Here is a 15,839-nt window from a genome sequence, read left to right on the forward strand (position 1 = left end):
GTACTCTGAGAGCATTTTCTGGAAGGGTATTAACAGTTTTCCCCAGTGGCCTCTATCAGTTGCTGTTGCCCACAACAGGGCCCTCAGTCTCACAGGGTCCTGCTTTCTCGGTTTGCAGGCATTTTACATACGACTACTAAAACATACTTGCTTGGTTTAGATACCTTAAACAAGCATTGCCTTTGAGTCATCAGCAGATTTACCAGGAAAGGTTTTTTTATTCTCGTCTTGGCCAGCAGTACCTCATGCTGTGGGTGGAAGGAAGTAAGTGCTGAGGTATCTGGCTCAGCAGAGTCTCCCCTGCTAGCGGAGCCATCTGTCAGAGAACTGTCTAGCTATAGTTTTCTTGAGACTCTTTGAGTTCAAATTATTCAGGTCTCCTAATTTGTAAATCTCGACTCATGGCAAACACCATTTTAAAAAAATCTTGCTCAATAAACATTATCAAACAGGAAAATATATATCTTTTGGCATCATCAAATACAGACCCTAAAGATACATGTCCTGAATGCTCTCGCCTTTTCTATGTCATCTTTCATCATTTTTCATCTACAGCTCTCATGGAATCTTACCCTGATCTGTGGGGTTTTGGGGTTTTTTCACATCATGTTTTAATAAAGATTTTTATTATCTTTAAATATAATGTTCCTAGCTGTTTCTTTGGTAAATTTAGATTTCTTATTTGTTATATTTATTTCTAATTTAACAACTTAGTCATTGCCTTTTTTTTTTTTTATTTAGTATTATCACATTTCTTATGATTTTTCTGTGCATCAGACATATGGACCGTGATAATTTTTTTGTTTCTATTTTAGAACACAGAATTTGGGACATTCAGCAGGGTGTCTTAAAAATTGTAGGGTTTTTCCTTTTATGGTTACTTTAAGATCTAGGAATATGTTGGGTTTTTTTCAAATTCCACATGCATGAATAATTATATATGAACATCCAACATTGCTCTTTATTTCTGTTTGTCTGTATACGCAAACAAATCATGATCAGAGTGGAGATAATTGCTAATATTTAGAATTGGTGAAAAGTTTGTTCTGTTAGGATGAGGTCTAGTGTTTATTACCTGCTGTCAGGTGCAAAACTTTCTGATTTATTGTATACTTCTGTTGTTTTAGCTTTTTTTAAGATATAGAGGAGGTTTGTTACTGACTTCTCTAGCTAAATTTCAGCAAGGTGAAGTCAGCTATAGTTCTACTGACTGAGAAGGTTCTTTCTAATGACTAAACTAGTAATACCTTGAAAGACTAGTAATAGTTGTTCATGTTCCTTCCCATGGTTTTGGAGCTCCTGTTGCATCACTACAAATACAGCTGCAGTTAATGAGATCTGCTCATGCACATATATCAAGCTCTGTGTTAGAAGCCCAGCCAGAGGAACTGGTTGAGAGACTAACAGTCACTTCATACAGAGAGTTAAAAGAAGAAACAAAGTTATGCCTCACTCTTGAACTCGTATTCCTGATAACTCAGCAGTCCTGTTATCACCCAATGAAAGAAAGCATGAAGACAACTTGGGAAGTGGGAGATTCCTGGTGTTGTGGAAGATTGCCTCTTGTGTGCATCTGGTACATAATCCATTCACAGGATTCCCTGCAGTCCCTTGACTTGCCATTGAACCAACACTCAGCAGCAAACCAGGCTAAGGGCTTTGCTCTGCTTTCAGCAGTCTGGAAGCTGTGTCTGGAAGGGCTTTAACACTGTGCTGCAGAGACTGGTCACTCAGCTGTGCAGCTCAGCACACCTACACAGCACTCTTGGGAGCCAGCACAGGTGTTTTGCTGGCTGGTGGAGACAAAATCTCAGCTATTCCAGTATTAGGCTGTTTGAAAAGGCCCTTGGCACTATGGTGAAGGTACTGTAAAGTAGCTTTGCTGGTTAATTCTAATGACAGACTAATCCAACAATATGAATGTGGCTGTAATCAGGTCCTTCACTTTCTGAAGTATCTTTTAATGGCAGAAATCATGCTGGACAGAATGCATACAGGTTAAAGGAATGTTTAGTTATCAAATGTTTGTGAAGCCTAAAGATCACAAAAGGTATAGAAAGTCCACACGTGTAATTATGAACTGGACCTATTCCAGCATTGTGAAGAAATAGAGGAGGGATTTGTATCAGGCCTTGTCAGATACTTGCTGTTGAGGAGTTTCAAAATTAAAAAAATAATCTTTGCAATAAACAGGCTTTAAAAGAACATTTTATGGTTGGTGCTGGATCTTGCCGTCATATGTACCTAAAATAAAGGTAATGAAAGCAATAAATTCACGGATTTATATTGTAATTAGATTAGAATGGAACTTAATAAAATGTAGTATATATATTTCTTCTGGATTGTTTCTGATTAACTACATGTTCAGTTAGTAGGATCAGGTTTCTCTGTGCATAAATCTAACTGACGATCCTAACAGAGATGTTGTTAAAAATCCTGGCAATAGGTAATAAATTGGTATTGCTTTGCTCCTCTGTACTGCCCACAGAATTCTAACCAGTCACTTTGTGTTATAGTGGGTACATTTCTTAGTTGATGGAATTCTTTTTACTGACCTCCTGCTGCTAACTGTGTAGGTAACAAATTCTTAACTTTGGCCCTATGTGTAGCAATAGGTGGATTTGCCCCATTAGAGACAGAATGAACAGCTCCATAAAGACCATAATTGATAGTTAAACCTTTCACCTGTGTGTGCAATTTGCTCAACTTTGGGTGTTGCAGGAAAGTAAGAACTCAAAGCAGAGCTGACAGTGCAGTCATAAGTAACTGCTAGGCTCTTACTAAAGTAAGTCCAATTGATATTCAGCTCTCATAAGGACTGTTTCTTCATGACAGTAGAGCAGTTGCACAGTTGGGGATTGAACCTGAATCATTACTCACATCTTTGTTATAAAGAGAAACTGTATTCCATGCAGTGAATAATTGCATTGCTATTAGCAGCAGCTAATGTGTATAACAATATCGTGTGCCTATGGAATTAACACTAATAAGTTTCAAAGTTTATTACAGTCCATCCATTAAGGAACATACTAGCATGACACTGGTGGTCACTGTTGGAATGCTGGGAAGTATTTTTGTATAAAATCAGAACCTGAGCATGAATTAACAGTACAAGTGTTCATAACAGCAGGGCAGCTGCTGTTTTGTCTTACCCAAGGCAGCACAGCAATCAGTGCAAGGCTCTGAGGGTCTTCCATGTCTCTTGCAGGCATGTTGTCATTCAGATTTACAGTCACGGCCTCACGCTCCATTTCCCACTTTGCCCCAGTCTGGTGTGTTGCAGCTCCATCAGCTTGGGAACTGCCAGTGTGAGCTCTGCTTCCTGCTGCTGCATCCTCTCTCAGGTTGAAATGAGGCAGAGGCTGTCCTGAGAGCTGTTTCTATTGAGATGTTGTGACAGCAGTGTAAACAAACAGCTTTAGAAGGTCCTAATTTTAAAGATACGTATTAAAAAAAGAATTTTTTTTTTAAATAGAATTTTTTCAATTTTATTACACTTTCCTTCCTTTGGTAGTAGTAGAGAACATTATGGTAGATTCTGAAATCTTTTGGAAGCAGAGGAGCTGCACTTTTATTTTTGTATCTGAGCACAGATATTTGTAGTGACTTGCTAAACAGATAAGAGCCTGGGAAAAATGAGTGGACAGTTTGGGTCAGGATGTTATTAGAAGCAAATTTTGGTCTTCAGAGTGTTTATGCTGTTCCAGCCGCTCGTGAGATCACAGAAGCCTGCAGAGAAGGAAACAATGGAATTTGATGTTACACTGAACATCAAACAGGGTCGAAGGTTCTGTGACCTCTGCAAGTAATTAAAATAAAGCTTCACTGGAAAATGGTAGGCTACTGCCACAGTTCCTGTTTTACAATTCATGACATTCCTTAAGGGGTTTAAAAGATGAGTCTGAATTATTCTTTGTACTGCTCCTTAGTCCTTAAGAGAGTTAAGAAATCAGGTCATTCTCCTCAGAATCATAGTAGAAATAAATATTTGAATAGGTTTGTTCATCAAACGGGCCTATTATACCTGTTCATAAAAATTAAAAAAAAAAAAGCAAAGAGGGGACTGCTTTTGCTCTTATATGTACTCTTTCAACTACGTAATAGTTTTTGTAGTATTTAATTAGTATTAGAAAATTAAAGCTTTGTACATGTTTAGTAGCTGTTTGTCAGGTGACTGCTGTCAGTGACTGCTAAGGTATCTTTGAAAGGAGAGTGAGTGAGTGCAGCTGTGCAAATGTAACACAACAAATATGCACTTAATTGTGTCCTTTGGCCAGCAGAACATGTCTGTTGGTAATTAGTTCTTCCTCTACCAGACCCACTGGCATGTGAGGTCTCCTAGTGGGATTCTTGTTATTGTTCTTTCTGGCTCTTGTTCACTGTTGTTCTGGAAGGAAGGACAGAACTGAAGGCATGAGTAATAGGAAATCTTAAACTCTCACATTCACCAAAGAGGAAAACACTTATTTAATCAAACTATAGCTTTACAAGCAGTCAGAGAATAAAAGGTAATCTTGTGGGAAGTGGGGGCAGAGGGGTTGGACTCAGAAAATACAGTCCCTGGCTTTTGAAGTACTGTTGCCATGGGGTTAATGCTGCATGTGAGCTCAATGCAGGTACTTTTTCTGCTGGGTTTTTGGGGCATGTTGTGTCAACTTGTCTACAGCTTTATTTGCACCTCCTGGGTTGGAATAATTCCTGCAATACCCACCACTGCCTTTTGTGACACCTATGAGTGACAGGACATTGCTGACTTCAGCAGGTCCGCAGCGTGAAGGCAAAAGAGTGTTGTGCATGTTGTGAAGAGGTTGGAGCATCAGCAGTGTTAGAAGGGCTTGTACAGGAGCTCAGTGCCTGATGTTCAACTGGTGCTTCAAATACCTCCCAGCAAGAGGTCTCTTAAGCTGAGATGCAGGCAAGGTGTAAGGCAGTGGCTGTGTTGTGCAACCTTTCTCACTCCACACAACTGTGCAGGGTCATTACCCCTCCCATTAGAGAGAGCCTTCAAAGCCCTCTGTAAACAGTACACAGAGGCTTTTAAAATGGTTCAATCAGCTAAGGAGGGCTTGTATGTCCAACTTGCAGTCATTTAGGAGAATAGCATGCTGGAAAAAGGCTGAAAATTTAAAGCTGCTGAGTTTCAAAAGGTGATCAACGAAAAATTTGGTTTCTCAATATCAACTATTATTATAGGTCTTGGTATTGTTATAATACATAATAGAGCTTGTACTTTTGCTCATTACTTGTGACATGGCCTCTGCAGAATATGCACACCCAGCTGCCCTGTGTAGCCCATCATCCATGAATCCTGGTTTCTGAACCTCCAGCTGTCATTCATAAGCCTTAGAGAGGTGGTTACATGGTTTTATTCTTAGGACTGGTCAGGAGGAATAAATTTCTGTAATGGTTTTCCTTGGTAGTGTTTCTCCAAAGTGTATATATGACACTGAATGTTTTTTAACCTGCTTTGTAATTTGGGAAACTGAAGCTCAGTGTTGCTGCAGACTTGATTTCATTGTAAGTCTTGAAATTATGAGGATGAATAAAACCTTAATACTGTCTAGTGTTGAAGCTATTTTATTTGCATGAACATGCATGTAATGTGCATATTGCATATAGTATATATATTTAGTAGTATATAGAAAATAAATAAAACTCATATATTGGTGGTCAGTCACCAATCAGTGAGACTTGCAGAACCTTGGAAAAAATACTCAAATTTAGCCATGGGGTTACTCAAATTTAGCATTCATACAGGTACATTCATAATTATGCTTACAGTATACCTTTGGCTACTGTTCCTTCATTCTGCAAGTCTAAGGCTCTGTAAATGTTTGGTAAATGAGTACATACTACTATTTTTTTCAAATCTAATTTTTCTGTCTACTGTGTACAAATGGGATTTAATCTGAGAACCTATTTTAGATTTGTCAGTGTGGGTAGAAGATAAATAGGAAAGTCAGAAGAGCTTGTATATTGTTATAAATTGATAACTGATGTTCTTTGCTTCTAGGGCTAATTCAAGTGCCAGGTGATTTAACAAAGACTTTATAAGCAGTGACAGCAACATACAAGTTTAATATTTCACTTGACAATAAATTGCTGTCAATTCATTCAATTCCATTTAAGAATTTGTATGCAAAGGGACAGTAAAAATATTCAGTATTATCGTGGTTGGTTTTAGCACTTCTAGCTATGCAAAATCAAAGTATTTACAGTAATTAATTTAGCTTGCTCAATCTTAGTTTAGGGACAGTCCTCTAAGGTGTGGGTCACAGTTTGTGCTTGATGGTTTGTATAGCCATGAAAACCTCGACCAAATCTGGAATAGTTCAGATGGGATCATAAACAGTATGGTAAATCAATACCTAGTGGCTGTATAGCACAGCTAACTGCAAAAGATTTCTGGATGTGAACTTGAGAAGGGGTGAGGAGAGCTAGGCAAGTATCTTTAACCCTCTTGCACCTTGGCTGAAGAATGCTTGGGGCAGATGTGCACTTAATTTATGTCACCTGTTACTGCCGTGAGGATTGCGATGCAAATATTATAATTCAGAGCACAGCAGTATAACATCACAGGAAGCTGAACACTGGACATACTTAATGAAGGTTTAGTAGCCCTAAAAGGGCAAAAGCAGATGTCTAAAAAGTGTGAATATTTCATTGCCTTGTAGATCCAAAAGGTTTTCCTAATACATTATAAATGACTGATTTGTAGCAACCATTTTCCCAGATGATCACAGCAAGTCAGGTGTAGCAAGATTAGTCCTGCGTTAGTTGAGATTCAGAATGTTTTCCAGTGGATACTCACTGTAGAAAGGCTCCCACTCATGAATTGTAGAAACGTTACTGAGGCTGAAAACTCATGAAACTGTTTTGGAAGTGCTCAACAACATCTGCAGCAGCTGTGGTGTGTAACTCCCCACAAACCTCTCCAGTGCAGGGTGTGTTAGCACTGAGACTTCGCAGGGTTGTGTTATCTGGGGTGTGGTGTTCAATCATCACTCACACTGGGCTAAAATTTGGCCAGTTGTTTCAGACCCGATAAACCTGAAATTGATCTCTTCCTGCTTTGAAGAGATGGCAGATGTACATCATTTAATATAAGAGGTTTTTCCAGGAAAAAAGTCTTCAGAGAGGCCACAGTTCTACACATAGTAATGTGATGAATTCTGGATTTGTTTATCCTATAAATAGTTTAATAGGATATATAATAGCTTTAAAACCATGTAAACTGCTTGTAGCAATTAACAGATGAGTACTTGAATCCAGGCTCCCTTTCTTAAAAGATCCTCATAAAAAACTTTTTGGTTAGATGAAAAGTAAGTGGAATGTTTATCATATGATAATGACAAGTGAAAGACTCAATTTTGGCACTAGATGGGCTGGATACAGACTCTTTTAGGACAAAGTATGGATCACGATAGTAGAAGTAACTTATCAAAATTAGTATGAATTGACTCCAAAACAAGGAACAGGGAGCTCAGAAGCCTGTGATATGACTGTCAGAGCAGCTATGGAAAACCCAAAGGATTGGCACCTTCTGCTTATAAAAAAGAGATGCATCATTTGTTTAAAACATAGGTGCAACATGGCCTTGTTTCTAAAGAAAGACATACAAACAAAGCCAAGGAAACAAAAAGTCAAAAGAAACTCAAACCCAAACCACCACACCTGAAAGGCCAGACTGGAAGAACAGAAGCTGAAACTGTGCCCCCGTGAATGTGTGATTTTCTTTGTCCACATACCATGGTCCTCTCTACTATAGATATCTCTACTGGATCATAACTACCCTTCTTAAAACTACATTGCCTTAGTTGAGCATCAGGGTACTTGGCAGGGAATTATATCTTTATAAAATCTACTTCATCTGACAATGGAAAGTTTCGGTCCTTCATGTCTGGGAATTTGGTGAGCATCTCACAGAACACAATCCCATCCCAGACAGGATATCTCAAAGGTTAATTTAAAATAACATAACAGACCCCGTACTCTTCCAGTTCAGACTGTGTAGCTCCTTAGCTACCCTGCTGAATATCTTTAGAGAAAGTACAAATTTTATTTCAGAAAAAACCATGTACCTACTAAAATTTGAGCTCTGTTAAGTGACACAGTTATGCTGCAGAGATATTCTTTTGTTTCATGACACAGTCAGAGGCCCCCCTCCCCAAAGATTCCTGTTTTATTATTTCAGATCTGTTTTTCAATTATTGTCTTCCTCTTTGGAGAAGATCCTTTTTGGCAGTGATTCAACCTTCTTGGAAATTTTTATCTCTCATTAACTGGGAGCGGTTCCCAAGACATCATATTTGCCATCATCTTTAAATCAAATAAGTCTAAAATCACTCATAACAAGGAACTCTGTGGGCCTCGCTCAGCTGAAGAACTTCAGGAATGCTCAAAAGTTAGGATTATTTTTTTTGCCAAACACAGATAGAGTTGTTGTTCCTCTGTACATGCAATATTGTTTGCGTGAGGCAGAAAATCCAGAAGAGGGTGTCTGTATCTGCTGAGTGATGAGTTATCTGAACTGGAGGTCTATCTTTGAATCCTCTTCAATATTCACAGCCCGAAGTGGCATATATATGTATATATATGTATATATATGTATATATATGTATATATATATATGTATATCCACAGCTATTTATATATATATATATATATATATATATATATATAAAGTATATATATATATAAAGTAGCTGTTTGTTGCATGTTTGCACTCAAGATCAGAATAGTTGTTGTTTGATGCCAGTGTTATGTTTCAGATACATTTGGACATTCTTAATTTTCTTTTTCTTAAATTCCAGTCTTGAATGAAACTAATGGGATGGCTCAGAGGTTAAATAATTGCTAGAGAGAGTGAGAGATGAAGAGGACAGCCAGTAATGAAAATTAAAAAAAGAGAATGAACATTAACTGTGTTTTTCTCTCTCAGTTCAATATTGGGTTTGTTGCTTCAAGTCAAACATCAGTTCTCCCTCATTAGCTTTTCTTCCTCGTGTAGGCATATTTTGTAGTGACTTTTCATTCTTCCTTTTATCAGAGACCTTTTTTTGTCTGGTACCTCTAAATATGCTGTGCAAAAAACCCTAAATCACATTAGTCTCCCTATTTGGTGGATTTTACCCCTAAGAAGTAGGAATCAACAACAGAGGCAGGATCTGAGTAAGAGAAGTGCAGGTTTTTTGCAACTGAACAGTGAAATGTGTGGCTTAACTGACAGCACACTGAGCCCTCTTCTCTGGCCTTGTATTGTTGAAATTCCTGAATGGGAATTGTTAAATTAAAATTAAATGGTGTGGCTTTTCCTATAGAAGGGGTGGGTGGTAGAGTTGGTTTTCTGGTAGCTGTCAGGTACTTAAACCCATTCGCTTCATCCTCTCATATAAATACTTTTAAATAGTAAGCCTGTATAATCAATGTCAGACGTGAACCAAAAATATGTCGTTATTCATCTCAATAGACATAACGAAAGGTTGAATTTAGTAATATTATAGTCCTAAGTATAATGAGGTAGGAAATGGTTTTGATGGCATTTAACAAGTCAGCTATAGAGTAAACAGATATGTTTTTCAAATCACAGCTCAGTGGATAGGGAATATTCTGTGAATCCTTGTGAAAAAGGATTTGAGGTTAACTTGTTTGGAAAGTCAGGTACAATTTTTAAAACCTTTTAGAATGCATTATTTGTCACTATTAATTATTTGTAGGATTAATTGTTTTTCAATTAAAATGTCTGATGTGGACATTGTGCACTTAGTTTCTGATGAGAGGAAGCCAGTGCATTGATTGCTTTGGTCTCCTAAGGAAAAGAATTCACATTAATATTTGGGCCTTGATTTTTCCTGTCCCTATAGTCCTGAAATCTGATCAGCTTTGCCTATTATGGGTATCAATGTATTTAAGAGAATGAATGACTCAGTGGATTTGGATTTGGGTAACAGGATCTAGGGTATTTAGCATCTTTATAAAGTAGTTCAAATTCAGCTCAAGCTCTCTGTGCTAGTGTAGCTTCTGGAGTCAGGCATCTGTGAATCAAGTTAATAGTCCCAGAAGTGGCTCTAGAAACCTCTCTCCATTAATGCCATATCAGCAGTATTGGGAAGAAGGCCAAAGAATTAAATGGCAGGTTGAAAAATCATTCATTGTCTAAATTCTTCTGTAACAATGGAGCAGTTGAGAAAACGTGCTGTTTGACAAAATGAGAAGGCAGCAGGTTTACACAAGTATCTCACTGCAGTGTGACATCCATTGCCTTGGACTCTTAGAGAGATGAAGATTTAAAAAGATGTTTGTCAAATCATGGAAAACAGATACATTCTGATGTAGCCCCTAGCCAGGAAGACTTTAAGCTACTGATTACTTGAATAGGAAGGTGTGAAGAGGAAGGGCTCTTCTGTATTGTCTTGTTTCTTACAGTCTTTTTTCCCACATAGTTGCTTCTGGCCTCTGCTGAGGACAGGACAGACCTCAGGGCTGAAGCAGTATGGCAGAGCTTACATTCTGATCACTATTGTCACATCATGAGGGCAATGTTGTAGCATAACAGGTGAACTGGAAGAAAAAGGACAATGTTCTGTTTGCAAATAGTGGTCTGTCACAAAGCAGTGCAATGCATTTGTCCCTCATGTCCCTTTTTTGTTTTTCTCTAGGCAGGTGACAAGCATTATCATCCAAGCTGTGCACGATGCAGCAGGTGCAACCAAATGTTCACAGAAGGAGAAGAAATGTATCTGCAAGGTAAGGATGTCTCCATTCCAAAACAGGAAAATCAGACTCTGGAATTTTTCTACCACAGACCTCAGGAGTTTATAAACAATCTCCATGTAATATGGCCCAAGAGGAATAAAGTCATGTTCTCATACTTTTTCACTTGAAACCCTTTTGCTCTATTAGGCAGTCATAACTGTGGCTTGGCAGTGACTCTGCACCCCAACTGAGGCAGACTGTGTTTGCTAAAGCTGTGTAGTAAAAATGAAGCTTATTAGGCTGCCTCAGCATTTCCCATGCTGTGGATGGCTCAGCACCCACACTGGTATAGGAGATACCAGAGGAAGTGAAGGGGTTTCCCTTGATTTCTTCTGGTCTGTTTCTGTGCTCTTCTGGACCACACTCCAAACTTTAAAAGGCAAAAGAAAAATTTCCAGAGGCTGCAGTGAGTTTGTTTTGAACCATGTAGGTCTCATTCCTCATGAACATTGACAGAGTATCTCCTCTGGTTCTTAATCGTATTTGCCCTTCTATCTGGTCATGTCCCTTTTTTTATTCCTGTGTACCTTATGTCTTTCTACAGTCACTTCTTTCTTGAATGTTCATTTCCATCTCCTCTTTCTTGTTAACAGTCTCACACTCCCAGGTATTGACAAGCTTGGTTTTTTCATGATCTTTTCACATAAAAACGAATTTGATCTTTTCCTTGATTGAAAAGTAACCTTGATCTGAATTCCACCTCCTCTTGGAGAATGTAGCCCATTAAGTATTAAGCTACAGTTATTGTTATTACTTGCTGTAGTATTAATTAATGTTGGTAGAGGAATGTATAATACCCATTTATGTAAACCAGAAATCAAAGTGAAAAAGGGAGATACATGCTTGGGTTTTGTATATTGCTCTTAGGTTAGAAAACTTGTTTGCTCTACCTGAAAAGGACTGTAGAAAAATAGTGAAAAAATTATGAGTGTGTTAATGCAGCCATCTCTTGAAATCCTGAGGAGAGATTCTTTCTGGAGGAGTTCCAAAATAGGATAATATTGTTAAGGAATTCCTTTGAAGCTAACTTGTTTTATTTTGTAGTTTGCCCTCCCTTGTAGTCCGTCTCTCTCATCTCTCACAGACCTTTTACCTTAGTCATCTTATTCCAGCTGTGCACAGAACTGGATGTCAAGTTGTGTAGCAGCTCTGCATTGCAGGAGCAAGGAGAGGCTGCAGGAGGGCTGGGTAGGAAGTACTGCTTATTTGAAAGCAGCAGTTACAGCATCTGGCAACCGGTAATCTTCTTAGTTTCCTTACATCATGGTGTGATAAAGTACAGGCAGAGTTTGAGGTGAGCATCAGTTCATCCTTTGCTGTTATTGATAACAACTGTTTGCGACTGATGCTGTTTGTCCGAATGCAGCAGAGAGTGGGAGTTCAGGTTGACTGGGCAGGCTCTGGGGTAAGTTTCTACAGGTCAAACTAAGACAGAAGGCATTGCTTCTACTTAAACTACGCTAGACTTTGTCCTGTCCAAGTTTAGGTGCTAGGGGAGAGGAGAGAAACCTGGCTGCCTCATCTGCTATTTTTCTCTTTTTAGCTGTATCTCTCTCTCTGTGATTGTGAATCAGTGTTCTTTGTGGTCACTCTGTCTCAGGGGAGGAGCAGCCCAAATTGCTTTATTGTTCACAAGCTGTTTTCTGACTAAATGGTGTTATCTCTGAGTGTGTTCCAGACTGTCCTGCCAAGGCTTTCCTTGCTGAATTCAGTGTACTTTTAAGTGTGAGGACCCAAAAGCCTTTCCTGTGCAGAGCTCTCAGCTGAAATGTATATCTTGACTCCCTCCAAATAATTTACTCTAGGGTGCAGAATAACAGCATTCCGAGCATTTCTCTGAATTAAAAATAACAACACCACAACAGTGAAGCTAGAACTAAAATCACATTTTTGATAAAATACATAAAAGTACACAGCTTCCATCTCACTTCTAATTGTCCTCTCCCCAGGGTATGAAAGCACTGTTGCTGATATTTGCTTTGTAGAATAGAAGAGCCTGGCAGGATTGTGGTAGAAACTTCTATTAGAAATGTGTGGGAAACATGCAAAAGGAGAACATGGAAAAACAAGCTGTCTATCTTGGGGCTTTCTATGTTAAGGATAGTTTGAACAAGTCAGAAGCACTCTGACTTGGCACTTCTCCAACACACAAAAAATGAGAAAGAAGCAGCACCAGAAACTTTCTCTTTCCCATTGACTACCTGGTAATACATTATTATATTATTATATGGACTGCCCAGTAGGCTGTTGCTGAGCTTAGGATGTTGCCCAGGATTTAGAGTGATGCTGATGTTGAAATAATGGTACATGCAAAGTAAAAAGCTGAATAAATGAACATGCTATGAATAACAATAAATTAACAAGTTGGTCTTTGCCAAGTGAGCAAACAAACATATATTAAGAATGGGAATAAGTACAATTTGCTGAACTATTTCTGGAAGAAAAAAAAGAGGAGCGATGCAACTTGAGAATCTGCACCATTCCAAGCATTTCAAAATAGATTGGCATGTTTGGATGAACAGATCATGAAAAATACTTACATTTAGTTTCCTAACCTGCTCTATCTGATTTGAGTTTTTAAATTTCACAAATTTAAATTCCAAATCTCTTATCATTTTGTGGAAGAAAACTCACAACCATTAGCTAAATTTCACCATGAAAATGACATCCAGACTTGCATTTCTTGTTCACTTTCAGCATCTGCAGCATTCTCCTGGGGTGTCCCTGTAATTGTGCCAGTTCGTGACAAATACTGCCCAAAATGCAGTGACAGCTTTTTCTTTGATACTGGAGATAGTTTAATAGGAAAGAATCATAGAATCATTAAAATTGGAAAGGCCTCTAAATCATCAACTCCAACTCTTAACGTAACAGTGAGGCATAGAGGAATAGGGATCATTTTTCTCAGTGCCACACAGGAAAGAAGCTCAAAGCTGGATTTGAGAGTTGAACCTAAACCTTCTGAGTCTTAGCTCATCCTTGAGCAATAAGTGTCATGTTCAGTACAGTGTTACTCAGATCACTTCTTATAACATGATACGGACTCACAACGTGAACTCTCTTCCTCCTGAGTGGACAGGGCACGCCTGTCTCCTGATCTGGCAGGCGCTGTGGGGCCCTGGCTCTGAGGCTGCTGTTTGTTTACAGAGAAGGCTGTTGGTACGCTTCTCCCTGTTGACTGATGGTTTCCCCCTGCCAAACGCACAGTTTCTTCTTCCTCGGCTTGGACTCAAAGCCAAACATCTCAGACCTTGATCCGGAGTCACAGCGTTCTCTCCTGTCTCCTGATGATGATTATGTTGTGTACTGCTGGGAAATGAAATGACTCCTGCTGGTCTTTACTTCTGTACCACGCCATGTAAGGGTTCATTAGAACAAAATTTCCAGGGGCCCTGACCCACACCTCCCCTGGGCTCTGAGGGTGGGGTTTCCTCTGGCTGCACTTGAGCTAATAGTCACCAGCAGGAGACCTGGACTGCTCTGTTTGGTTTGTCTGTGGACAGAGTGAAGAGGTGATGTTCCTCCCTGCAGATAGTTCAAGGCTCTGTGTTGGCTTTGTGGTGACTGGAGTGAAGTATGAATTTGACTGCAGATGCAGTCAGTGTTAAAAACCAGCATTAGCTTTTGCTCCGTTTCAACTTGGCTGATACCTACCAGCAACTTCCCAGCAGTGACCACATTTTATACTCTGTTCCAAAGGAGAACTGAAATGGGATGAAAATGCTCCTTGCCCCTGACATTGCTCTGCCCTTGGGAACAGCCGTATATTTCCATTTTTACAGCATGAAAGAATCCCAAATTTTGGGAAACAAACGGCAGAGGCCCTGACTTTTTTAGTAGGATGTATAGCTGGAAATACCAGAGCCACACGTGCCACTGACCTTGCAGAGCAAGGGAGTAGGAGTGATGTCTGTGCCAATGGCATATGCAGTGTGCTGGGATCTGGGGAGAGGCTCTTTCACATGCTGCTTTGCACCACCTGCCTTACTGGCCTCTACAGCCCTGTAGACAGCCCTGACTCTGCTGTGTTGTGAATTTTCTAATTTTGCTTTTCATTTTGCATAAGTGCAGGGAAGAAGTATTCTGAGTGATACTTTACAGTAACTGAATATGACACCGACTGCTCATGGACTTAGAGTCAGAATTTCCTTTTTACGTGGGGTGTAGGACATTAGGGGAGAACAGATCAAGTAACCATGGCCCAGTTCCTTTGCTCTTAGTCTCCATCCTGCCAGAGGAACCCTCTGTCTTTCTGTTCCTCCAGCTGGTGCTCGCTGACTCTCTTGCTACTTGAGACTGCTTGAGTTTTAATTAAGAATGTGTGCAAAGTGCTTTGGCAGCCCCAGGACAAGGCTGCTGTAGATATGCCAGGGATTTGAATATCTTTTAGTTTCACTTGTATTTCTCAAAAACTAGACTTTAATGTGAATTACTCGCATAGTTCATACAGATTCACCACCTGATGCCATGAAGTGATTCGCTTTCATAACTGACTTATCATAACCAGAAGTCATCTGCTTTGCTCTGAATAAAGATGGGTTTCTTTCCTCCCTCAGGTTCCACTGTCTGGCATCCCGACTGTAAGCAATCCACTAAGACAGAAGATAAGCTCCGGGTAAGCTGAATTCATGGCAATGACACACCATACATTTTGCACACACGATAATTGAATGTTGTTTTTAAAAGAGTGACTTTTTCCATGTTTTTTTCACATAGCTGTCACAACTCTGGCAGAATATACAGTGGAGGCACTTCAGAGGTATTGCTCTGATTTTTAGGCTTACCACCTTCACATACCTGTCTCAGTGCACTGCCTTAAAGATAGTGTCATTTACTGACATACAGACGTGGCAAAGTATCTAAGACACTTCATTTCATATCTCAGTTGTTGTGAGAGAGACTCTTAAGGAGAAGATATGAACAGGGCAAATGCTACCATATATTTTAGTGGGTTTGCACATCTGTGTAATTGCTTTATAGTTATCCCCTGTTCTGAGTGGTTATTTGTAGCATTTAGACAAGATGAACTCTTCTTCCTTTGCCATACAAGTAAACCTCAACCTGAAGTGATCCTAATTTGAATG

At 39.3% G+C, this 15,839-nt stretch overlaps 1 protein-coding gene across 21 annotated transcripts in view; it reads left to right on the top strand.

Moving 5' to 3' along the window:
• ABLIM1 (actin binding LIM protein 1) overlaps positions 1-15,839 on the top strand; it is a 199,922-nt gene that overhangs the window by 136,518 nt on the left and 47,565 nt on the right. For all 21 annotated transcript variants that reach the window (XM_051801135.1, XM_051801131.1, XM_051801133.1 and 18 more), the window contains 2 exons: positions 10,659-10,746; positions 15,312-15,370. In XM_051801135.1, coding sequence (XP_051657095.1) covers positions 10,659-10,746; positions 15,312-15,370 — 147 coding nt within the window. The remainder of the gene's footprint in view (positions 1-10,658; positions 10,747-15,311; positions 15,371-15,839) is intronic.

Source organism: Manacus candei, unplaced genomic scaffold, assembly GCF_025592945.1.
Source record: "Manacus candei isolate 608988 ecotype Guabito, Panama unplaced genomic scaffold, ASM2559294v1 h1tg000050l, whole genome shotgun sequence".
NCBI lineage: Eukaryota > Metazoa > Chordata > Aves > Passeriformes > Pipridae > Manacus > Manacus candei.